The following is a 27,001-nucleotide window of genomic DNA, read 5'->3' as shown; positions in this document are numbered from 1 at the left end:
ACCATTTAAATGTTTTGGGTTTTTTTTAACACTTCCCTCTCCCCTCATAATTGAATACTGAGAACAAATTTATTTATAATGAAGAATTATTCAGCTTTTTTTTCCATATGTGAATCATATTTTGTTTAAAAACATCTTAAGCTAATTTCTAGTAAAGTAGAGGTAGTTTCAAATAGCCCTTGTCATTGCAAAGTATTTGAATGCTTTTTATGGAAGTAAGTTATGCAGATGGAAGAGAGGATTAAAGAAAACTGGTTGTGGCAGATGCCAGAGGGCAATGGTAAATGGCATTCACTCTGAAAGAAAGGTGATAAGTAGAGACCCTCAGGGATCAGTCCTGCAGCCAGTTTTGTTCAGTATCTTTGTTAGCGATATTGCGGAGAATTTAGAGGAAAAAGTTTACCTTTTTGCTAATGACACAATGAATGAAAAGTGATCTAAGAAAGTTTGAGGGGTGGTCTAATACTTGGCAGCTAAGATTAATCATAAACAAAAGCAAAAACGGGATATACTGATCACTTATTTCCGAAAAAAATAGCATTTCAAGACTCTTAGGAGTCCATTTTCATCTGCTGTGAGGCACAGCTAGTTATCTGGATAACCAGCAGAGTATATTCAGCGGCATGGTTGCACCACTGAATATATCCAGCTATCTTAAAAATAGCCGGAAACATTTATCCAGCTGTCTTTAGGAAAGGTCTGTGGCCCAACCAGATTTTTGTCTCAATTTTGCCACGCTGCACGTTATATGATATATTTTTCAGCAATTATCTTGGTGCGAGTTTAGAGGCTGTTGAGGTACATGCACAGGTAGTGCAGGAGTGAGTCACAGACACCCCATGGGCCAGTTTTGAAAAAAATCCCCCGGACTGAAATTTGTCTGCAATCCGCCCCTGGTAGTAATTTCTCCTTTGAAGTTTGAACTCTTAATGGCTGGTGTCATATAGATTCCAAGTCTGCCAGTGAAACTTGGCTAAAATGCAACAAATCATAATCATATACTAGTCTTATCAAATCAGTCTTATTAGAAAGTGTTTCTTATCCTAAAGTCCAATGCTGAGAAATAATATTTTTAAGGGATTTTTATGATTGCATATTAAAAAAACACTTATCATGCATAGATAATTTTCTGATGAATGATGAGCACAAGCTAATTTATGGCATGTTATGAGAAGAATACTATTCTCAGGATGGCTTGACATGCTATAAGAAAAATGCTGTTCTCAAGATGGGTAACATCCATGTGGTGCACCCATGCCAAGATGTTAATTAAAATGCTGGCTCTGAATATAATGTGGAAAAAATGCAGAGTCATGAACTTTGGGTGCAGAAATCAATGGGAGCAATAAGCAGTAGGTGTGGAAGAGCTGATGTCCACTGACAAGAAAAGGGACCTTAATGTGGTAGTGTCAGATGATCTTAAGATAGCGAAATAGTGTGATAAGGTGGGGCCAAAGACAGAAGAATTCTTGGATGCATACGAAGAGGCATAACCTCTTTACAGGTTGTTATTGAGGCCTCACCTAGAGTACCTTGTTCAGTACTGGAAGCCATGATTAACCCATGCATGCGTGCTATTTACCTCCCCCGATCTAATTGTGCCCCTAGGAATGCTCATGTATACATTTATCTGGGCACAGGAGGACAATTTTCAGACAGACCAATTTACCCGGGATAATAGGCTCTGAAAATTGCCCTCAGTATTTCCAGACTGTTTCTTTTGTGTTGGTTTGACCGGACCAATTAGCACAAATTATCATTAGTCATATCAGTTCTGGAGAAAGTATGGGTTCTTTGCAAGCTCTGTAATTGGTTCAACATAAAAATTATCCAAAGATGATGATGTAAATGAGCTATTGAATCACATAGGTCTCATCTTTAGATAATCATAGACAGAAGCCATTGACCACCACGAAAACTTGATTTTGTGATATCGACAAATGTTTTGGGATGCTCCCTTTTGGGACTATAAAGGTCTTTCCCTGAAACCTGCAGTGGAGGTGTGTCTTCACATTGCCTGAGTAAGGGATATTGCTAGTCCTAATTGATTGAAATATTGTCAGATCTTACTGAAGTCTCATTCCCACACAACTAACTTGATTGGCTCTTTTTTTTTCTTTTTCTTTTTAAATCTAATATTGTTCTTGGCAGACTGACATGGTACTCTCTGTCAACTAAGAGAAAGAGATGACACTAGGAAAATAAAAAGTGTATTAAAAGATGATACATTTTTAAAAACAGCCAAATGGAGCTCTGGTTATCCTGTGCTTGTGTTATTTTTATAAGAATTACAAGTAGCTTGAGGATAGACTCCCTAGCAAGGCACATGGAATATTTAAATTCCATTCCATATTCTTCAATATAAGATGTATATGTATGTATATATATATATATAGAGAGAGAGAGATTTTTTTTGTTTGCCAATTCATTGTCTATTTACTAGGGATGTGTGCAGTCCCAAAAATTTCATTTTTTTTTTTTTCATTTTTGGAGGAGGGTTTTGGGTTTTAATTTGTTTTGTTTTGTTTTTTATTTATCGCTTTTACTAATATGAACAAAGAATCCTTTGCTTTGAAATCAAGAGGAATTACAAAAAAGAAAACTATTATTAATTTACATTGATAATAGCAGTTACAACACCACCTTATATGCAGAATTATTTATCCTCATTCATTCTAAGTAATATTTGAGGGGAGGAAAAGGAAAAAGAGGAGTATTAGAAAAAAGTTAATTTGTTTAATGTTTAGTTTGGTTTGGTTCATTGCCAAACCAAAACCTAACTTTTTTTTTTTTTTTTAAATTAAAAAAAAGCAATAAAAATAGAAATGCCCCTCCCTGGGCATCTCTGAACCCCTCCTTGAAAAAGTTGTTGGGGTGAAGGCTGGGGGCTTACCTCTTGCTCTTCAGTTATCTCTTTAAGAATGACATTCATTGGACCTGAGGCCAGTGACATAATGACATCAAAATGGTAACAAAGTGGTTCAATATTACACAAAGGGGCAGATTTTAAAACTTATGCGCAGGTGTAGATTTGTTCACGCAACACAGTGCGAACAAATCTACGTCTGATTTTATAACCTTGCGCACGCCGAGCCCGAGGGGAGCCCCAATGGCTGTCCCCGTTCCCTCCAAGGCCGCTCCGAAATTGGAGCGGCCTTGGAGGGAACTTTTTTTCCACCACCCCCCCCCCCCCACCTTCCCCTCCCTTCCCCTATCTAACCCACCCCCCAGCCCTACCTAAATCCCCCCCCCACCTTATTTTATTTCTTACACCTGCCAGAGGCAGGCATATTTTGCGCGCGCCGGCAGGCAGACCCCCAGCACGTGAACCCCCGGCACGGCTGGAACGGAGGAGGGCTCGGGACACGCCCCCAGACTGCCGTCACATACCCGGACACGCCCCCTGACCCCGGACATGCCCTGGACCGCCATCGCACACCCCCGGACTGCCCACTTTTGAAAGCCCAGGGACTTACGCACGTCCCGGGGCTTGCGTGCACCGCTGAGCCTATGCAAAATAGGCTCGGCGCGCACAAGGGCATATTTTCTCAGGTTATGCGCATATGTTATGCATGTAGCCTCTGAAAATCTGCCCCAAAAGGCTTAAAGGTGAATTTACAAAGAGTCCCCTGCATAAAAATACTGTATTTATTCGTAAGTTGCATTTGGACATGTATATGCAATTTTATAAATGTGAAGAGTACGCACGTATTTTTGGTTTCGCACATACATTTTACCAGGTGAAAAAAGGGGCAGTCTAGGGGCGATGTAGGGCAGGAGGGGAGGTTCAGAAGTATGCTTGGTAGTTGCTATTTTATAAGAGGCACACTTACAGGTAGATTTTAAGAGCGTTGCTCGCACAAAAAAAAGCACCCACATATGTGTGTATGCGCCGCGGGCCGCACGTGAGCAACACGGATTTTAAGAAGTGCATGCATTCATACCCATGCGTGCATCAAGAATAAGGGGGTGGAAAAGGGGGCAGAGCATGGGCGATGTGGGGCGGGGCCAAGACTTACGTGTATAAGTCCGTATTTTAAAAAGGCAGACCAAGGCATGTGTCTGCTTGTTATCCGCGTAACTTTACTGCTGGTCCTGATGAGGAGCAAGTCTGGAGATCTCAAATTTTAGGGCTTTCAGCACAGCATGAGGGTTCAGGTTCAAGTGGGGGGCTTGCAGGATGAAGATCCAGAGGGGTCTTGAACACCTTGATATGAACTGGGCAAACTGGTGGACTGCTTGGAAAAACTGTTTTTTCCCTAGCATGAGCATGTTCTGCCTACATATGTGCATAAAAGCTGCTGAAGCCCTAGCGGAAATACGCACAGGACATTTATGCGAGCTACCTCTTAAGGTCACGTGCACACACATGCCCGGGAGGGGTATTTTAAATGATATGCCTATACTTGTATGCACGATTTAAAATTGCTGCATATCTCCTTTTAAAATTATCCTGTGTTACATTACCAAACTTATATGTACACTTTTACAACTGCTAATTGACTCATGCAATTAAATTCAAACTTCGGTGTGGTATGTAGTTTTTGGATGGGAGGTTTGGCTGTACTGGTGGAGGTTCAGGGTGAAGTGCTGAAGGATCTAAGAGAACTGGAGAACAACTGGGTGAATTGGTGGAAGTATTGGCAAACGTGATTCCAAGTGAATGCACAAGGAAGTATTTTCAAAGTAGCATATGGGTATACTTTATCAAATACTTGCCCCCACATTTCAGACTGGGTGTTTATTCCCACAGTATCACGGTTATTTTGCATGTAAAAATTAAGAATATAAGAACGTAAGACTTGCCATACTGGGTCAGACCAAAAGTTCATCAAGCCAATATCCTTTTTCCAACAGTGGCCAAGCCAGGTCACAAATACCTAAAAGGATCCCAGGAGGTAGATAGATTCCAAGCTGCTTATCCCAAAAATAAGCAGTGGATTTCTGAGTTGCGCCGGCCCTGATCCTAATGTGGAACCTTGAATTATGAAGCTATAATTCGGCTTACTCTTTCCTAAGTGCATCACTTTGCACTTGTCCACATTAAATTTCATTTTCCATTTGCATGCCCAGTCTCCCAGTTTTGCAATGTTCCCTTTCAATTTCTCTCAATCCTCTTGCGATTTAACAAATTTGAATAATTTTGTGTCATCAAAAATTTGATCACCTCTCTTGCTGTTCCCATTTCCATGTTGTTTATAAATATATTAAAAAGCAGTGGTCCCAGAACAGATCCCTGGGGGACTCCACTATTCACCTTTTTCCATTGGGAATATTTACCATTTAGCCCTCCTCTCTGTTTTCTATCTTTTAACCAGTTGGCAATCCACAATGGGTAACTGACCCTATCCCATGACTTTCATTTCCTGAAAAATCTCTCATGAGGGACTTTGTCAAATCTTTCTAGAAGTTCAGATACACTATATCAACAGGTTCACCTTTATCCACATGTTTATTTATGCCCTCAAAAAATGTAGCAAATTGGTGAGGCAAGACTTCCCTTGGCTAAAACCATGCTGGCTTTGTCCTATTAAACTATGCTTATTGATATGTTCAGCAATTTTGTTCTTTATGATAGTTTCTACCATTTGGCCTGACACAGACTTCAGACTCACTGGTCTGTAGTTTCCTGGATCACCCCTTGATCCCTTTTTTTTTTTTTTTTTTTTTATTTAATCACAATATCCAACATATTACCAACCAAAACCACGCAAAAACAAGTCATCAACCAGCACCAAGCAAACCCTTCTCATTCAAAAATGATTTTATTTCGGACTATAAAAAAACCTTAACTTTACATTTATAATATGTATCCTGTTACACCCTTAATTCACATATGTTAAGAGAATACCTTTTGAATCTTGTAAACCGTTGTGATGGTTTCACCGAATGACGGTATATAAAACTCAACAAATAAATAAATAGTACATTGGTATATAATAACTGTTCACAATACTTCTTATAACTATAAAGATCTGCAATTACATTATGGTCAAACATATAACCCATGTTACATATACGCATTTGTATGCCAGTGAACTTGGAATGACATACAATAAAATATAACAAATGTTACCAACTTGCTAGGTCTCCATCTATTTACTTTTCACATTATCCCTAAACTCCCTCCCCCCCCCCCACCCCCTTATTGAGGGATGGTCCCTTGATCCCTTTTTAAAAATTAGAGTTACATTGACAACCCTCCAGTTTTCAGGTACCATAGATGATATTACTGATAGTTTACAAATTTCTAATAGCAGATCTGCAATTTCATTTCTCAGTTCTTTCACAACTTTGGGATGTATACCATCTGGTCCAGATGATTTGTTACTCTTTAGTTTGTCAATTTGCCCTAATACATCTTCAAGGTTCACTGAAATTTATTTCAGTTCTTCTGAATTATCAGCTTTGAATATCATTTCTGGCATGGGTATATCTCTAAATCAAAAAACAAAAACCTTCCTTAAATCATGAAATCATTGAATTGGAGGTGTCCATTTTTTAAATAAAAAATATATGTATTTAAATGAAAAAGAGATGAACGCCATTTGATACTATGCTTCGACAGAGAGGTGAATACCGCCCAACATCTTTTTAATAAGGTGAACGCTATTGAAAAAATTCCATGGATAGTGATTGACCAATCAGAGGGAAAAATAGACCATTCCCTGAGGTAAGAAGTGTGGTAACTTCCGAAATGTGGACTGCGTTGGTTTTCGGTCTTCTCCCTTTTGGAAACTCACCGAGACATTCAATTGAGCACTCACCACAGATATTTAAGATGTGTTCTTTTCACAATTTTTCACTATAGTCTCACTAAATATAAAAATGTAAAAGAAGGTAGGAAGGAGGCATAAACCAATGATTAAATTAACATTCAGGCATATAAAAGACATTGCAGAAAATATTGCAGCATTTATGCCTTCTTCATTTAAATACATATATTTTTGATTTAAGAAATAGACACCTCCAGTTCAATAATTTAATGATTTAGGGAAGGATTTGGTTTTTTATTTATAAGTTTTTCCCTGTCCAGGACTATTTTATTGTACGTCATGGGTATATCTCTTACAACTTCCTCAGTGAATACCAAAGGAAAGAATTAATTTAATCTCTCTGCAATGGCTTTTTCATCCCTAAGAGCCCTTTTTACCCATTGATCATGTAATGGTCCAGCTGACTCCCTCGCAGGCTTTTCACCTCAAATGTACCTGAAAAAGTTTATATTATTAGTTTTTGTTTCCATAGCAAGTTAATTTTTAAAATCTCTCTTTGGCTTCCTTATCAATGCTTTGCATCTGACTTGCCATTGCTTATGCTGTTTCCTGTTTAAATCATTCAGATCCCTTTTCCAGTTCTTGAAAGATGTTCTTTTATATTTTATAGCCTCCCTCACCTCACCTTTTAACCATGCTGCTAGTTGTTTAGCCTTCCTTCCACCTATTCTAATGTGTGGAATACATCTGATCTGGGCTTCCAAGATTTTATTTTTAAATAATATCCATGCCTGAGCCAAACTCAACTTTTGCAGTTGCTCCTTTCAGTTTTTTCCTAACCATTTTCCTCATTTTATCATAGTCACCTTTTTGAAAGTTAAATGTAGTCACGGTAGATTTCTTTTTTGTGCTTCCTCCAGTTATTAAGTCAGATTTGATAATGTTATGATCACTATTGCCAAGTGGCTGCAACATTGTTACCTCTTGTACAAAATCCTGTGTTCCACTAAGGACTAGGTCTAAAATAGTTTCCCTTCTTGTTGGTTCTTATACCAGCTGCTCCAGGAAGCAGTCATTTATTTCATCTAGGAACTTTACTTCTGTAGAATGTCCTGATGTGACATTCATCCAGTCAATACTGGGGTAATTGAAGTCACCCATTATTACTGTGCTGCTGACTTTATTAGCTTCCCTAATTTGTTTTAGCATTTCATTATCTGTTAGTTCACTCTGGCCAGGTGGACGGTAATGCACTCCCACTACTATTTTATTCCCATTTCACCTGAAATTTCTATCCATAAAGATTCAACTTTGCATTTTGTTTCCTGCAGAACTTTTATCCTGTTTGACTCAATGCTCTCTTTAACAAATAGTGCCACCCTCCACCAATTTCAGCCATCCTTTTCACTACAGATCTGTACCCTGGTATCACAGTGTCCCATTGGTTATCCTCCTTCCACCAGGTCTCTGAGATGCTAATTATATCTACCTCTTCTTCCAGTGCTATACACTTTCCTAGCTTATTTTTTAGACTTCTAGCATTTGTATGCAGCCATTTCAAAGTATGTTGTTTGTTTGTATTAACAATCTGCTCATCAGTTCACAGGGGTAATTTGGAATCTTTCTGCAGTTTACTTAAAGGCACCTGATCCCCTTTGGCGTTTATTGCAACCTCTCTACTGGGATGCCCTATTTCCCTTGGTCTCTTAGTATCCTTCAAAGATACATAATTCTGAACCAAGCACTTCTGAGCGACTGTCTGCTTTCACCCATCATCTAGTTTACATTTACAAGTTGCACTATCTCCTTTTTAAAGGTTAGTGCCAGCAGTCTGGTTCCACTCTAGTTAAGGTAGAGTCCATCCTTTCAGAAAAGACCCCATCCTTTTAAATCCACATTTATAAAATGGGTAGAGAAAGTATGCATTTTGTTGCATTAGAAAGAAACACACATACTAAAACATAACGCATGTACTTTTGGAGTAGAAATACATAGTATTTTATAAACTGTACAGCTCCTGTTTTAATCTCTGCATAGCCACTTGCATGTAGAAATGCTATTCAGTGAATAGATTTGAAAGTGGGGCTTCCTATATGAATTGTGATTAATGTTGTGATCTGCTTTAGGCCATGCTAGTTAAATGTACCGCAAGAGGTGCAGTTAACTCACCAGGAACATCGGCAGGCTAATGTGCATGCCAGTGCTCTTAGCTTCTCTTCCTCATAAAGCCTAAAGAGGTATGAATCCCTGAGTTCCAGTCCCCTAAGTGTCATGTAAGTAACCTTCAGCATTCCTCCTTCCATGTGTGAAATCTGGAGCCCTGCCCCTTCAATCCACCCAAAGGCAACACTACCTCCCCCACCCAAAATGTCAGAAAAGTCCCCCCTCCCATGCTTCTAAGCCAGCATCTAGTTTCATTCTGGCTGCCACACAACATGGTAAAGGCCCCCCCCCCAGGTTAAAAGAGGGCAGGAGCAATCCCCAGTGCCTCCTGCCCTGCCAGTACCATTATCCAAAGTGATGCCGACTGAGCTGAGGTTTCCTTTGTCCCTCATCTGAGCTGCAAAGGGGAAACTCAAGGCAGCTGGCACCATTTTGAATGATTGTGCCAGAGGGGCAAAAACAACTGGAAATCACTCCTGCCTCTTTCCAACCCTGATGGCTCTGCAAGGTAGGGAGGTTGTTATTGGGGGGGGGGGGGGAGGGGGGCGGAGATTGGTGGATGAGGAAACCCAGTAATGCATGGGAGGGGGCTGACTTGGCATTTGCGTGGGGCCAGATTTGCCTCCAGTGGGTGGGGATTCAGATTCACATGGGTGGGATGTCAGGGGTGTTATTTTGATGACACTTTGGGAAGATACCACAGAGGGGGGTGGATATCTACATGATACTCAGGAGGGGTGGAACTCAGAGCTTCATGCCCCTTGAGGTCTTTCTGGTGGTGGGAGATGGGGTGCAGGAACCGCAGTTAGTACCCTGAGGACATTCCCGTCACTGGTCACGTGCAGAAAGAGTCCCATGATATTCACTGAACTGCAGTAAACTACCTCTATTTAGTGAATAGCTGGGTAACTAAAGTATATTAAAGGCACATGTTTTAGCACATTTTAGTAAATTGACCCCCTTGAGTAGGGAAAAATGGCCACACACAAGAAAATTTAATTTTTGGTAATTAGATATTGAAAAACATATTATTACTTATATAAAATTATTTGAAACCTCATGGACCCTCCTAGGAATGTTATCTTTGCTATGGTGATGATGAAAAAAAATTGCTTAACATTCATGTTAGGTGAAAACTCACAATAAGAACAGACAGTCACAACCTATCCATTCCATATTCATTCATTGTTGAAGGATTAATATTCATGTTGAATACATTATGAGGTCTATATTGAAAAACCACTGAATGGTTAAGATCCCTGGCCAATTTTAGTCAAAAGTTGGCTGGCTAGAGTTAGTGCAGCTGGGTTGCCCCAGCTAAATTTAGCCAGCACTAAAAATCAGCAGAAAAAAAAGCAAAAATAAAAAGAATAGCAGCTGAAAAATCCCCTTCTGCTCTCCCTCCCTCCCACTTTCAGCCAAACATCGTGCAGAGGCGCGACAGAACCACCCTCCCTCTGAAGGGACACCCTTGCTGCTGCCAGCATTAAACACATTTTGGGGGGAGGGGCTACCTCTGGAGAGCCCTCACGACCATGAACTTTAAAAAGTTTGTGCTCAGGGCTCAATATCCTTCCATGTTCTCTCACAACCAAACCTAAAAATAAATAACAGGCGTCGGGTCCCCCTTCCTGCCACACCTCCAGTATTATAAAGAAAGTTCTGCTCTGCTCCTCCCTCTCTATCTCCCGTCATCAATGCTGGAAGCCGCTATCACAGCCATGCTAGACACCAGGAGGACCAGATACCTTTACCCCCTCCTGGGCTTGGCTTACAGTGATATTGAAAATTTGAGAGGAATTTGGAGTGGGTCGGGACTGGGAGGAGGTCCAGAGCCAAGTGAGCATTTATTTAAATATTTGGGGGGAGGGTGGGGGGAGATAGAGAGGAAGGAGCAGAGCAGAACTTTCTTTATAATACTGGAGGTGTGGCAGGAAGGGGACCTGACGCCTGTTATTTATTTTTATGTTTGGTTGTGAGAGAACATGGAAGGATATTGAGCCCTGAGCACAAACTTTTTAAAGTTCATGGTCGTGAGGCCCACCTAGTAACTCGAGGTGAAATTTAGGTACTAGTGTAGAGGTTAGGGGCCCTGTTTACATGCAGAGTTAGAAGTACGAACAGAACAGTACATTCTTGTGAAGATTTGATATCCTTTAGAGTGAGGAAACTCACACAAAGATGAGATTTGTACAGTTTTCTCTCAACCTAGCTTGATGGACTCTCTACCTGGGTAACATCAAGCTAGGTTGAGAGAACATTGTACAAATCTCATCTTTGTGTGAGTTTCCTCACTCCGAAGGACATCAAATCTTCACAAGAGTGTACTGTTCTGTTCATACATCTCACTCTGCATGTAAAAGTGGCCCCTAACCCCTACACTACTACCTAAACCTCACCTTGAGTTACTAGGGAGCCTCCCATAGTAGCATACATAGCTGTTTACTAGGGTGCTAGGTCTAGAAGTGTGCTCTCTCTTTGTCTCTGTGCTATATTTAATAGTGTGGCTGTACTGTTAAATATGACTCCAAAGTTAGCTGGGTAAGGCTATCTGAATTGTGTCTGAATATAGACCTTGGTGTTTTTTAATAATGAAATGTTATAAAGGTGAGCTCTAACCTGCAATAATGAGTCTATTTTGTAGCAAAAAGAAAGTTGTGCAGCAAATTCTGCATCCACCATATTAAATAAATATATGGATATTCCTTATGAGTTAGAAAGTTCATGAAAATTTATATTGACTGCTCATTTTATAGCTTTCAGTTCCTTTTATGATGCTATGATGTGCAACACTGCTTCTAGGAAGCTAAACTAAAGCTACGTGAACATGATGTGCAATTTATAGGCATAGCAGACAGATGTTGGAACAGAAGAGCATAGAGACTCATCTAGAATAAAGCTTATAGCTTACTTTGGCACCTCTCAGTGACACTACCAGTTTGGTTATTAACTACAAGAATCTCGCATGACCAAGCACTGCATGTATTTACATTTAAAAAAAAAAAACCAATTACTTGAGGAAAATCAAATATTTCATTACATATTTATATCCGCTTTGTTTTTCTTCTTTCAGGTCGGAAGGTTTCAGAAAAGTCCCTTACCATTACTATGAGCCAGGAAGAAATGAGTGTGATGAATACTTTCTGCACGAAAACGCTCCTTATGGAGGCCACAGGTTTATCACAGAAAAGAAAGTATTTGCAAGATGGGCCAAGAAGAGCAAGATAACATTTACCCATCCAGACTGGACAGTGTCTTGATGCTGGTTAATAAATCCTGCCCCGATGCAGTTATGTCTTTGCAACTTTGCTGTCACGCTAGTGAACGTAGCCTGAATACGGAAACGTGGGCTGGAAAGAGTCGGCCATGGAGAGGAGGGGGAAGGCTAAACTTTGCTCAGTGATTTTCATTTGTTTTCTCTCTTAAAAGTTATACACCACAATGCACATTATCTTTCAACAGGTTTCCAACTGAAGATAAATAAAGGGATGTGACAGCAATATTACAGAGGATGTGTGGACTAAAATCCAGCATGCAAAACCAGTGAAGCAAACAAAGGCAGGACTGCAGTTGTCAATGAATAATCTTGAATACAAAAGTGTAGATGACTCATGTAGATAACTGATATTTTTATGCATTTTTAAGTTAAAAAAAATTTTCAGAATATATTTTAACACCTACAACATCCACCTCGATACTGTAACCTGGAATACTGTGAAAACTTGAATGGAGTATGCTTTAATGTCCCAGCCTTACCTTACTGGTACTGTCTAAACATTAAAGAAAACCAATCTTTGTATGCTTTTATAATGCATGAAAAGAGGGCAATGTAATAGATATTTTTTACATGTATATATTTCTATACTTATATATTTCATAGTGTGTATTTGTTTACATATATAGAGAGAGAGAGAGCAAGGAAGGCCAGCTTTGGTTCTCAAGGGCCAAAAACAGGTCTGGTTTTCAGGATAACCAAAATATCTAGTGTGACGGGCAAAAAAGATCATTTTTGCAGATAGGTGTTTAAAACAGTTGCCACGCCATCAGTTCATTATGAGCAGAACTTAAAGCCAAAACTGACTTTGTATCCTGGCCATTAAGAAAAGGCCTGTGGCAATCTGTAATTCTGGGAGTTCCCCCACAGTTCTGGCTCACCTGAAATATTGAGGACATCAATGGAAAATAGAAGAAAATCAAACTCACCTTAACATTAAAGATGCAAAAAAAAAATTTGTTTTAAACGTCTTATATTCAGCTTGTTAGCCAGGTTCCCTCAAGAAGAGAAAGAAGCCTGCTCTTCATCTTCCTCAGACCCATACTGCTTTTTTTATCCTTGGCATCAGGCTGTAGAGCAGACTTAACCTTGGGTATCAGAGTTGAGGAGTTAGGATCTTATCTCCTCTCCATTCTGGGAGAGATTGCACCAGGAAACTCTTCCCTAACTTCCTTTAAGTGCAGGAGATCCTGCCACCTCTTTCCAATTGGTGCTTCTAATTGAGGACAGTTGGCTAGCACCCAGCTATTACCCCCTTCCCTGCCAGATCACATGTGGGATCCATTCATCTCTCCACATTCAGATTACCCCATTATGGGGTAAATTGGATCAATGTGTGCAAATATATCTTGTGAATATTCATAGGGATGGTAACTTTTAAACCCGCACGCAGGCGTCCATGTGCATGCGGTTCCCGGCGCGCACACATGGACATGTCAATTTTATAACGTGTGTATCAACGCATGCATGTTATAAAATCCAATACCCGCACGCACATGTGTGCACGATTTTATATCGGTGCACGCATGTCCGTGCTAGAGCCGAATCGCAGGGTGGATTTCAGAACCTGCATGCAGTGACGAGATAGGCCCTATTCTCCATTCCCTTCCCTGTCTGCTCCAGTAAAGGAGCAGACTGGAAGGGAATTTCCTAAACCCCCTACCTAACCTGCCTCCCTTTTCCCCTACTAATCTCAACACCTAAAACCCCACTAACTTATTTTTTGTTGTTGTTGTTGTTGTTTTATAACTTACCTGCTCTCCGGAGCAGCAACAGGTTGTGCGGTCCTGTTGGCTGCTGGCGCGCACTTCAGCAGGACAGTGCCTAATGGCCCTGTCCTGGCCCACCCACCCTTTTTCCCCAAACCCATTCTTCTGCGCGTACCGGGAGATACGCGCTTGGCCACGGGCATTTAAAAATCCCTGCAGCGCGCATGCAGCCTAGCGACGCACATATCTTCCAGTTTTCACACACTCTGAGTTTTTCAAATCCAGTCTTTATTGAGGGCATCCTGAAGATAGTGTCTGCAGTCTACGATGAACTAAGTTTCCAATACCTGACAAATACCGTCAAATATTTGTACATACATGCAGTGTACTTATATGTTTTCTATACTGACATATGTATGAATGTGAATATATATATTCACTTATATTATCAGTATGGTTCCGTTCTGAAGCCAATAAAGTGTACTGTTGAAAACCAGTGCACATCTATAATGGCAGACTAAATTAGATGTATGTGCAGTGTTAAAATAGTTGAGCAATAAAAAAATGAGAAAGATTCTTGTGTATTGGGCTAGAGATGTGTGAAACTTCTTCAAAATCAGTTTGTCAATTCAATGAACCAGGAAACACGTCAAAGCTTCATCAGATTGGTTTGTTGAGGCTTTTTGAAGACATGCAAAGTGGATTTGGAAAAATTCATAATGGATTTCAGCAGATTGCTGATCTGCTTTGGAGTTTTCAAAAAACCCGAGGAGAATATTTTTGAATCCACTTCAGATATTTTTTTCAGATTTCTTTTGATTTTTCCCTTACTTCATCAGTAAAAATCCAATAGCTTTCCTCAACAGATCTGAGAAAATAGGAAATCCAAAAATTCCATTTAACTGGAACCAGGTTGAAATTCAGTGGGCTCAAGTTTGACTTTAAATTGTTCACACATCTCTAGAAAAGTAATTTATCCATAGCCTCATATTCCACTGATCACAGAGATTTAAATCATTTGATCACAAATTATTAATGATCTATGAGTATGTAAAATAATTGGTATCAGCTGATAAACAGAGCCAGTGTTTTATGTTGGGTTTTGTTTTTTTTAAAGAAATCTCAATGTTTTCTGTCTGTGTCTTCTTTTCTTTCATGTAATGAGTAAAGCATAAACTGATCTATAATGGTGTTGTGCTTTTCCTAGGAGAGAGAGCAAATGGTTTGGTGAGTGAACAATGGGATAGAGATTCTTTCACCGAGGTTGCTTGTTGAAAGCCAATTCAGTTTGGGAGCATCTAAAACTGATTACCAACCTCTTTATTGGCTTCTGTGTAATAAATTGATGGTTTCCATCTAATCACCAGTAGAGAAACAATCCATCACTAAAATCATCATGTCAATTAGCATTAACTGGTACTCTCAGCAGGGAGATGTCTCTGCCACCCACGCCACCTCCAGCTCAGGCCCTGCTCACACCAAAATTCACTTCTTTTATAACACAATTAAAGGAGGAATCACTCTGGCTCCATACACTCTTTTAATTACAACATGTATTTGAAAATAATGCTAAAACTGTGCCATCATTTTCCAGTCCACAAGATGTAACAAATGACCCTGTACAGATAGCTTGAGTGTATAAAATATATTGAATTATTTTCAGAGCTGAATTTGGAAATTGGAACATTATCGTGTCAATTAAATATTTGGATCTAGAAACTAATCTGAAGTATAAACACGTTTAAAGAACTCTAAAATATCAAATTATACATGTCTTTTTAGTTTTAGAAATAATAAGTTTCTTTTACATTGTAAATCGCCTAGGCAGTAAGCAATTTATAAATCGGAAACCGATCCAGTTGGCTGTATTAGAGTGAAAACAATAGGAATCGGATGATCACACGAAGCCCTTTATTATGTGCCCGACTCTGGCCGAGTTTCGCTCGTAGAGCTGCCTCAGGGGCAACTACAACAGAACAATATATCAATAAATATCCAATAAAAAAATTTTAAAAAAATTAATTATACTAAAATAGATTGGAGTCTGTATATAATATATACAGACTCCAATCTATTTTAGTATAATTAATTTTTTTATTATGCACTCCAATGTGAATTAGTTAGCCTCTCCGGTTCCTTTGGTTTTTTTCCACCTTATATTTTCTGTCTACATTTTTTAATGTTTACACACAATTGTGTTTTATCTTTATTTATATTTATATGTTATCCATGAGTTCATACAGTTATTTATGTTGTAAAGTTTATGTCTTTAAGTATGTTGTTCTTTGAATTCATTTTATTTTATTTATATATGTATTTTGTTTTATGATTTGATAAATACATTCATACATGTTTTATAGTATTCATGTTGTTAGTTTTCACACTTATACATGTATGTTTTTATGATTTGAGTTTGTACACGTATACATATTTTAATGCGCCATTGTGAAATTTGGATATTTATTGATATATTGTTCTGTTGTAGTTGCCCCTGAGGCAGCTCTACGAGCGAAACTCGGCCAGAGTCGGGCACATAATAAAGGGCTTCGTGTGATCATCCGATTCCTATTGTTTTCACTCTAATACAGCAATTTATAAATGCAAGATAAAGATTTGATGAACATTATAATGTATTTTACAAATTCTTATCTTGAAGCCATTAGCCCTTATTCAAAACAGGTTTTTTTTTTCCAATTATGTGACTATGTAAACCATCTTTATTGAATAAGGCCCACTGAGAATTAAAGTAATAGGATAGTGCCCTTGATGTTTGCTTCCATGGCCAATGGTTAGAAAGCTATAGATCTAAAATACAAGATGGATGTATGGAATGCAGTATGGAGGAACTGACATGAATTTGACTAACATGTCAAGATTTATGTTTCAAGTGATTATATGAATACAGTGTTTATGAATTCAAAATGATTTATTAATACAGATTGATTTGCAACCAAACCCACTAGGAGGTCAGAGTACTAAAAGTAACATTGTCCGAGTACGCATGTAAATGTGAGTTTTATCACGCATACTAACAGGCGATGTTATGTGACATGCACATTGTTTCACAGGTGGTGGATGCCTGGATTTTCTTCCCAGAGGAGGTGAGACAAAAACAGTAATGGAATTCAAAAAGATATGGGATAAATATAGATGGTCCCTAGTGTCAAGAGGATGGTAACAAAGCATGGGAGTTACCTGCACAGAGTGATGGTTCAGCCCAAAAGAGTAGTGAAATGACCTCATTGTACTTCCAAGAAGGCATGGGGGTAACCTGCAAGTAGCAGACGTTACAACCCTAAACACCTTACTGGGAAGAGTGGGTGGCCCATTTTGGTCTTCATATGCTTTCATTTGCTATTTTACTATAGTTCTGGACCCTGGGGGGGGGGGGGTGGAGAAGGGAGTGTTTGCCTTGAGTGTCAGGCCCAAGAGGACATTATTAGAAGGGCTCCTTTTACCTAAGGGCATAGCAGGGGACCCATTGTATGAGCACACAGGGCTTTCCCCTGATAACTATATAGGTCAGTTCTCCAAATGTCAGGCACCAGAAAACTTCCCTAAACTTCCTGCTGCAGCCCCTCCCCCCTCAGGCAGCTTGCAAAGAACAGGAAGGCTGGGGGATGAGCCTGAAGCAGACAGAGCTCAATGCAAAGCAAAGAAAAGCCCTCTGCTTCCAAATCCCAGCCTTCCTTTCCGCTTGTCCAGTCCCTCTCTTCTGTAGCGAACAGGAAGGTAGGGGTTGAAACTGGAGCAGATAGCAGAACAAAAAAGAATTCAGCTTTTGCCTTCATCAATCTATTTCTAATTTGTGATCCCTTATTTTATATTTTGTGAGGGTTTATGTTCTGTGTGTGAAACCGAGCTGAGGTATTCTGCTAGCTTGTAGGTTCTGTTTTCCCAATAGGAGGTGTATTAGTGTTTCAGGGTCCAGTGGAATAGTTGCAAAGCTGCCTTTTCATGCAGGATTGTTGCTGTTTTGCAGTTAGTGCTGTTATGGTATGGCAGGTTTGCTATATAGGTTCTGAGTGATTTTTTTTTTGTAGAGTTTTGTGTTACTATACAAAGTATCTGGTAATGGAGAAACGTTGTGTCATTGTTACTGAAATTGCAAGGGAAAACATCCCAGTTCAGCAAAGCTTCCGAGCTGGGTGGACGGGCTCTTTCTAAAGCTGTCAACTGATGATTCTGGATCAGTGCAGGGGATGTTGGGTTCCTGCCCTAGAGAAGCGTATTCCCGGGATTCATTTCTTACAAATCTCCAAATCCCCCAGCAGAGAGGCCTGCGACTCTGTCTGTTATATTGAAAGCCTTTCCAATTTCCCTCCTTCCAAATTTTTCTTTGTGGTAAGATTATTAAAAATAAAAATAAGAGAGAACCTCCATTATCTTTCACACAAGAAGAAATAAACATGACCCAAACAGGTATTTGTTTATAGGTTCAATTTTAAACAACAAAAGCCAGCCTTTTGAATTTTTAAAGACAGCTTCCAAATGTTACTTATGGCATCTAAAGCTTTTATTTCTACTGAATATAAATGGACCTGTGTTTGAGAAATGCATGCAATGAAATGTTTCATACATTTTAACCGTTAAAAAAAAACAAAAAAAAACAGTCCAAGGAGTCTTGTTAGCAATCTATCTGAGATTAATCTGCTTGCAGTCTTTTGGATCCTGAAAAAACAACAGAATTTCAGGTGATGTCTTAACCATTGTGGATAGGTATTGTCACCATTGTTTTACAAACAGTGATCACGTTTTATTGCAAAACATATTAGTCCGCCGCAGCAAGTTAGAAATCTTTCTTCCAAAGGGCTAGGCAATGATAATAGATACAGCACTGAATTCTAACAAAGTCATTTTTCTTTATGAAACCATTTTAGCAGTCCTGTCACAGCTCCCTACCCATATAATAAAAAAATCATGTAAATCTTTCTGTTTAGTTTATGCTAAAGACTGGCTCATTTAAATAAGGCAACTGATATTCATTTCTTTCCCTGTGAATGAAGCCCAGTGCAATGTTTCTAAATATGACTGTGCTCTGGTTGCAATCCAAGACCAAACCCAAAGGCAGAGGAGAAATGTGCAAGTCTGTGTTGCGATTCGGACTGTCGGAATAGTTTTACATGAGAAGCAAACTTGGGAAAAACCCCCAGAGTTGCATGTATGCGAATATAACATAACATAATATAACATAGAGGAAGCCAGATTAGGGAGTTGGTTTTTCAGTTGCGCTCCCCTTGAAAACTCAGTGGGGCCCATCTCAAAAAAAACTGCTGACCAGAGGGATTGACATGACTGGGGGTCAGGGGGGCTTCCAGACCGTATCTCCCCTCTGCAGGAGGGGGAACAATTTAATAGAGCAAAATGAGAAGGAGGAAGGAAGGGAGGGAGAAGAATTGACTCATTGACTTGAAAGGGAATTTTACAGAACAGCTCAGAAAACTGTGGGAGCAAACTGATTCGCATTCTGGTAGTATTTTTGGCAGAATTTCCTAACACAGACCTTTGTTTTAATTAGTTTCATTTCAAGGATCTAAGAGGAGACTAACTTATCTACTTGAGAGAAAGACTGTCCTTTTACATGTCCTCCAGACCGCTAAGATCTTTCCTTGATGGCCCCTTAGCAACTCTGGTGACAGAAGAAATCAGAAGAGCTCAGATACTTGGTGACCATCTCTCCGGAGCTGCACCTATCCTGTGGAAATCTCTTCTCGAAGAGCTCCACCAAATGCATCATCAGCAAGCAAGTAAAAGCCTGGCTCTTCTGCCAGGTCTTGAACACCAAAACCACACAAGCATTGAATTCAACCGACTGCTGTAAACTGCCTGGCACCAAGTTTTAGTGCCTTGGATGCGCTACCGAGACGAAACGTTTTTATTTGCATTTAAGTTTAGGAATCATTGATTTATTTCTAGTTCCTGTAATTCATTTTAGGTTAGTCACTACTGTTGACTTTGGGGCCGATGTAATAAGACCTGTGGCAAAACAGGCGCTCGGTATGTGCGCGAGTTTTGATCACCGCGCGCGGCTGAAGCTGCCACTTCCGTGGGATGTAAAAAAAAGAAATTATGCAAATGACTTGCATATAGAAATCCATGCACATACGGAAAAATGCGCGTACCTAAGCGTGGTACAGAGCCTATGTAATAAGCGACCACATCCGCGCTCAAAATCCACGCCGGTAATCCGCAAGCGAACGAGTCTCCCTATTAAGTGAAAATATGACCCTAGAAAGTCTGCAGAAAACAGGGCAAATATTTTCATGGATGTTAATTCGCAACGATTTTGCCGTTGTTCTGGCCATGTATCTGTTCGCCCATGGAAGCGCCTACCTTGGTTGCCGTGAAAAGCTCTTTGCTACGCTGGCCACTCTGAAGCTGAGATAGGCGTTCAGCCAGATGCTTTTCAGGCTGCTCATACTCTTCTGTTCATGGCAGAAAAATCTGCATGATTGGGTGCCCAGAAAGACACCTAGCATACCTTGCTCAGCTAGGTACTTAATTGCTCGCATATCTATATTTATTTTATTTATTTAAGAGTTTTTATATACCATCATTAAGTTATTTACCATCATAACGGTTTACAATAAGGCACCTATATCAAAGAAAAATGTAGATCATAATGTACATAGGTGGTGCCATTAATATTCGGTAACAAATAAAATTATGAGTAATATGGTATATGATAAGGAGTTTACATTTAAAGAAATTCACATGGGGAATTGAGTTTAGTAGCAATTCATCCGGATGGTTGACTACAGTTAAAAATAGGGTGAATTAATTCCAGTAGGAAATTAAGCGCTGTGTGCTCTATGCCGCTTGTCCTTATTTAATTGCCTGTGTCATTCTCTTTCTTGAAGGCTTGTTTGAAAAGCCAGGTTTTCATGTGTATTTTGAAACGTTTATGATTACTCTGAAGTCTTATGTCAAGGGGCATGGAGTTCAATCCAGCACCCAGAAAAGCGCCTAGGGAAGCTGGCCACTCGGACTCTAAGATAGGCATTTAGATAGGTGGTTTTCAGGATGCTCGGATGCTGACATAGCCCCCCTTAGTTGGCGTTGACACTTAACTCATGCCCTGACCATGGTGGTAAGAAACCCGCATTAAAAAACCCGCACTAGCACTAGTGCAGCTCCCTGCATTGCCTATGATTAGCTAATCACCTCCTTTGCATGCTGTTAGCATGCATTCACGCAGGAAAAACTGTGGGTCTGTGAGCACGTTTGTACGCGCTTTATTTCTGCGCACAAAACCCTTATTACACTCCCGTATAGGGCTTTGCATGGGAAAACACACTTAGAAACGCACGTACACGCGCGCACAAACCCGCGGCAGCTTCAGCGCACCTTATTACATCGGCCCCTGTATGTCTAGTCCAGTCCTTGCTGATCACCTTTTTCTTTTGTCAAGGTATGCTGCCATTCTAATGCGTTGTTCCCTACCTTGGATGAATTTGTTATTCAAAAAAAGGTGGGTAATAAATCCAAATAAGAAATAGTTTAAAAAAAAGTTCAAAGGGATTTGTCTGGACAGACCTCGAGAATCAAATTTACTGTTCCATTGACCAGCAAACGTTTACCTGGGCAAAACAATTTAGCAGGGCAAAAAGAGTGTGGGCAGGAGCATTCTGGGTGCAGGGCTTAACTGGGCAGCTCTGCTATGGAGCCCCGGGTAAACCTGATCGGGCAAAATGCTGGCCTAAGATTACTTCGGGACCTTTACCTGAGTATATTCAGTGACAAACTTCCCACTCGTCGCATTGCTGAAATTTGGACTCCTAAGAGAGCAGTTTTCAAAGCCATTTAGCTGGGTAAAGAACGATTTAGCTGGGTAAACCAACTGCCTGGAAATTACCCTCCTCGGTCCGGATAAAGACCTGTGCGTTTATTTTTAGCCGCATCGAGGAGAGGCATCCCCAGGGGCCTGTTTAGGATGAGGTTAGAATGCAAACACATGCAGGTTGGACTTCCAGATCCAGGTGTGCTGCTTTCAGGAAATTTCTGCTACAAACGGATGTGACGTCCGTTAGATGAAGCCGGTTCGGGGTTTTTGTGTACTCGTGCACTTTCCCTTTGGAAATTAGCTGCAAGGAGATGGACTTTTCACCTACGTGAGCCGTTTGAATATTGCTGTCTAAATGTGAACCTTTTTCCAAGCCAAGTTGTAGTGTACGTCATCCTTCAGATACTGAATCCAGCAGCAGCAGCAGCTCTAAGTGAATATTATTCCTTAATCCTACATTGTTATGCACAACAGTGATGCTATCAACTGCAGTATATATGCGATAAGGGTAATACTTATTTTTATAGCACAGCTGGATGCATGCAAGGCTGTTAAGTAGTCAGATGTGATCAATCGCTGCTCTAAGGAGTTTAATACTCTAAGCAGGTGCATGAGACAGTGTGAGATGAAGTGACTTGTCCAAGGTCAACGGGGAAATTGGGAACCGACCCTGGTTCTCAGCCCTTTGCTCGGACCACTAACCTGCTCTTCTTCCACATGCCAGCAAGACTGCTGAAAGGCGGGCAGAGCTCACTGTATGGGTGACTGCCGAGCAATAATGGAAGGGAGCTCAGCTACCAGACACATTCATATGGAAACACACTGACACAGGCAGTGATAGGAACTGGATCCTCAGCCCACCTGTGAGATGGTACTAGGAAGATAAGGAGGGAAATAAAATGCCATTCATCTTTTGTACTCCTTTCTGAGATTTTATTTAGGTAAAGTTCATGATGGCTGTGCAATGCTCTAAGCCAGAGGTGAGCTTTGAGTTATGTATAATAAGGATAAGAGAGACCCTTACAGTCACACAGAAAGCAGAATCGTTCTACATGTGCTGGTGGGAAGGGGGATTTTTTATTTTTTTTTACTATGCAAATATATGGAAAACGTGAGCCTAGGGGAAGTATTTCATGATGTACCATCTTTCTTGTAAGACTGTGTTTTCCAATGACAAATAAAAATTAAGTTACAATAAAATAGGGACATCAGGGAAAATAGAAGAATTCTACACTCCATGCTTAAAATGATAGCCTAGAAATTGCCAATTCAATCTGTTTTAAATACACTTGTACCAAAAGTAAATGCTCCCCAAATGAAGTGACTGTATTAGCTGACTTATTTTTCTTTCTATGCAGAGTGCTTGATCATGTTTGTAAGACTTTCAAAGCATCACTAATCAGCTTTCATTTTCCTGTTAATCACTGCTTAGTTTTCCTGCCAGGGTTTATAAGTCTCCATACCCTAGGGTATATGCAGGGCTGGTGCAAGGGCATTAGGCTTCCTAGGTGAAACTTACAACCTTGCAGCCTTCTCCTCTCCCCCCCCCCCCCCCAATGGCCCTCTCCACATAAAAATATGCATTTATAATATTTTTAAAATGTAAAAAAAGACATCCAAAGTACAGTCTCCTAAGGTTACTATAATATTTATAAGAACATGTACATTATATTTGCATGTACTGCAGAAAACCTTGCAAAAAAGACACTAGGAAACCATATGGAATTAGGCCTACTGTAACACATGTTGGGTGTGGCCTTGGCCCTCAGAAAGCCATGAGTAAACTGTATTACAATTATAATATAGTATACCTTCCATACATAAACAGCACTAACTGCCGGCACTCAAATAATAACAATCCTACCTATGAAAAGGCACACGTATTCTCACACAAAAAAATATTCCTTCTCACACATGCTGTCTTTCACTCACACATACACACTTTCTATCTCTCACTCACACACTTACTCACATATGTGCACTCTCATACACTCTCTAACTCATACACAAACACACACAATCTCTTACTCAGACAGCTCTCTCTTCCTCTCACATGCTGGGCTTCTCCCCCCGTGAAGTCAGGCTCTGACAGAATGGGCTCTGCCAACGGTCCCACTGGGTCTCACAGTCTCCCCTTTCACCATTGGGATGGGCTTTGCCTATGGTCTTGCTGAGCCTCTCCCCTCGAACTTTAGCTGCACTGAAAATTCCCCCCCCCCCCCTGATGGGATGGCACCCTAAGTAATTGCCTAGCTCACCTAATGAAGCATTGGCCTGGGGTGGAGAATGCTATATAATAAATCATTTCAGTAGGCGAGCATCTAAAATGAATGCTTTTATTTTTACTTGCTATGCAAGATTGTCATGACCAGGGCCGGCAGGAGGTAGTAGGTGGACTAGGCGGATGCCTAGTGGGCGAGGTGCCCTAGGTTAATATAGAAACATAGAAATGACAGCAGAAAAGCAGCCTTGCAATGGCACTGGTCAGTGGTCATGACCTTAATTTTCATTGACTAGGTAACAATAAATGACGTGGTGGTTAATACAAACCTTTCCCTACAACCACATACGCTACATGAGAGAGATGGTTACAGAATATAACTATAACACTAAATATGTCAAATATATCAAAATATGTTTTATTACAAGAAAAACATACACTGTTCAAAATATAAAACATTATCATATCATATAATATTATACAACAAAAAAATGTTAAACATGAGTAATATCAAGTCATATATATAACACAGCAATATAATATATAGCAAAATAATACATGTAAAACTCACTCATGCCCACACATCCACATCACTCCACACACATATCAACCCAGATTAAAACTTAACAAAACACAAAATGAAAAAAACAATTTACCAAAGCTATAATCACATAAAATCACATATTATCAAATATGTTTGCTTATACTGATAAAGATAACATCTTACTTTACATAATTACATTTGCAATCGTTGACGCCTTGATAAAGAAACCGCAAATATTGCTGTCGCTAACTCAGTTTCCAATCAGCAAGACTTTAATAGATCAAAACCATAGATGTCACCGTCACTGGCTTGACCATTTCAGATCAACAAAACCACAAATGTATTCAAGCCAGTGACGGTGACATCTCACAAGTTATCTCACAAGTTATTCTTAACCAGCTAAATTATAGCCAGATATGTTGTTATCCACTATAATTTAGCCAGATATAAAAGGGGCATTTTGGAGGCATTCCGGGGAGGGTCCCATTATCTGGCTAACTTTGTTGAATATGGGGTATATCCAGCTAAATTAGCCGCATAACTTTAGATCTGCTTCTGTGCAGATCTAAATTTATCCTGCCTTGTGTGGCCAGATAACTTTACCCTTAACCAGCTATATTTAAAAGAATATAGTTGGCTAAGTAGCTTAGTAAGATTAAGAAAATAATTTATTCAGCAGGCCAGTGGTTCTCAATGCAGTCCTCAGGACACACCCAGCTAGTCTGATTTTCAGGATCTATCCAAAATGAATATGTATGATATATATTTGCATGCACTGGCTTCAAAATATGCAACTTTATCTCATGCACATTCATTGTGGGTAGCCTGAAAACCTGACTGGTTAAATGTGTCCCAAGGACTGGGTTGAGAAGCAACGCAATAGGCTACATTACAAAGTGAAAGAAATATAAGGCCTTAAAACAGTAGAATTTACAACTGTAGATAATTCAATTCTCAATAATTCCTGTTTTATTCTGATTTATATTTCATTCTTGAGAAGATATTAGCATTTGCATTTTTTAAAGCGATTCCAACTGAACAACTCTCAGCATTATGAACATAAATATATCAGGCTGCTCCTGTGCTGATGCCTCTCACTTTCCTATGCTGACATTATACTGATACACGTAAAGTACGAATATAAAATGAAAAGTAATCACAAAAGATCTCATCAAATTTGCTACACAAAGGACCTCTACACCATTCAAACAGGTAGATCTGTACTGGGACTGGTGCTTTTTAATATATTTATAAATGATCTGGAAAAGGGAAGTGATCAAATTTGCAGATGATACAAAATTATTCCAAATTGTTAAATCACAGATTGTGAAAAATTGCAGGAGGATCTTGCAAGACTGGGCATTTAAATGGCAGATGAAATTTAATGTGGACAAGTGCAAGGTGATGTACATGTAGAAAAGTAACCCACACTGTAGCTACACAATGTTAGAGCCCAACAAAAAGGACCTCAGGGTCAGGTTGGGCAATAATTTGAAATTTTGGTTCTATGTGCGGCAGCAGTCAAAAAGGCAAACAGAATATTAAGAATTATTAGGAAAGGAAGAATAAAACAGCGAACGTCATAATGCCCCTGTATTGCTCCATAGTGAGGCTGCATTTAGAGTACTGTGTGCAATTCTGGTCATTGCATCTCAAAAAAGATATATTTGCAATGGAAAAGCTACAAAGAAGGGCAACCAAAATGATAAAGGGGATGGAACAGCTCCCCTATGAGGAAAGGCTAGGAATGTTGGGTCTGTTTAGTTTGGAAAAGAGACGTCTGATGGGGGATATGATAGAGATCTATAAAACCATGAGTGGAATAGAACGGGTAAATTGTAAATTGGTTATTAACTCGTTCAAAAAATACAAAGATCAGGGAGCAGTCCATGAAGTTAGTAAGTAATACATTCAAAACAAATTGGAGAAAATTCTTTTTCACTCAATGCATAATTAAGCTGTGGAATTCATTACCGGAGGATGTGGTTAAGGCTGTTAGCATAGCTGGGTTTAAACAAAGTTTGGACAAATTCCTGGAGGAGAAGTCAATAAACTATTATTAAAAAAGTAGACTTAGGAAATAGCCACTACTTACCACTGTATGATAGCAGCATGGGATCTATTTACTGTTAAGGATATTGCCAAGTAGGGATGTGAATCGGTACCGGACTCATTTCCAGTACCAATTTCAGGTAAAAACTGCGGGAAATCTTCGTACCCAACAATTCTCTGTTTTAATCGGCTGTGTCATCCCGAAAAAAAAAATAACACCCAACCCTTTAAATTTAATCCTTTTGCATCCCCCCCCCCCCAAATGTTTTAAAGGACCACCAGGTACTTTAAAAATTTTGAGGGGGGGTTGGGAGGATGGGGGATGCAAAAGGATTAAATTTAAAGGGCCGGGGAGGGTTTGGGGTTTATTTTTAAGTGCCCTTTCTTCCCGCCCCCCCTCAAAACGATAAGAGAACCCCATGAAAACTTTTGTGGGGTTTTCCTATCGGGTTTGGGGGCCCCCTGAATTCTGACGAGTTTGAAAATATCTTCCGATATTTTCAATCATCAGAAAAACGATTCACATCCCTATTGCCAGG

At 39.8% G+C, this 27,001-nt stretch overlaps 1 protein-coding gene across 2 annotated transcripts in view; it reads left to right on the top strand.

Annotated features, from left to right (window-relative positions):
* Window positions 1-15,043, top strand: part of ST6GALNAC3 (ST6 N-acetylgalactosaminide alpha-2,6-sialyltransferase 3) — a 351,514-nt gene extending 336,471 nt beyond the window's left edge. For both annotated transcript variants that reach the window (XM_029618308.1, XM_029618307.1), the window contains one exon: window positions 11,953-15,043. In XM_029618308.1, the coding sequence (XP_029474168.1) occupies window positions 11,953-12,139 (187 nt within the window). In that variant the 3' untranslated portion in view covers window positions 12,140-15,043. The remainder of the gene's footprint in view (window positions 1-11,952) is intronic.
* The last annotated feature ends 11,958 nt before the right edge of the window (window positions 15,044-27,001 follow it).

Source organism: Rhinatrema bivittatum, chromosome 10 (genome assembly GCF_901001135.1).
Source record: "Rhinatrema bivittatum chromosome 10, aRhiBiv1.1, whole genome shotgun sequence".
Taxonomy (NCBI): domain Eukaryota; kingdom Metazoa; phylum Chordata; class Amphibia; order Gymnophiona; family Rhinatrematidae; genus Rhinatrema; species Rhinatrema bivittatum.
Note: the sequence above shows the minus strand (reverse complement) of the source record. Positions and strands in the feature narration are given on the sequence as shown.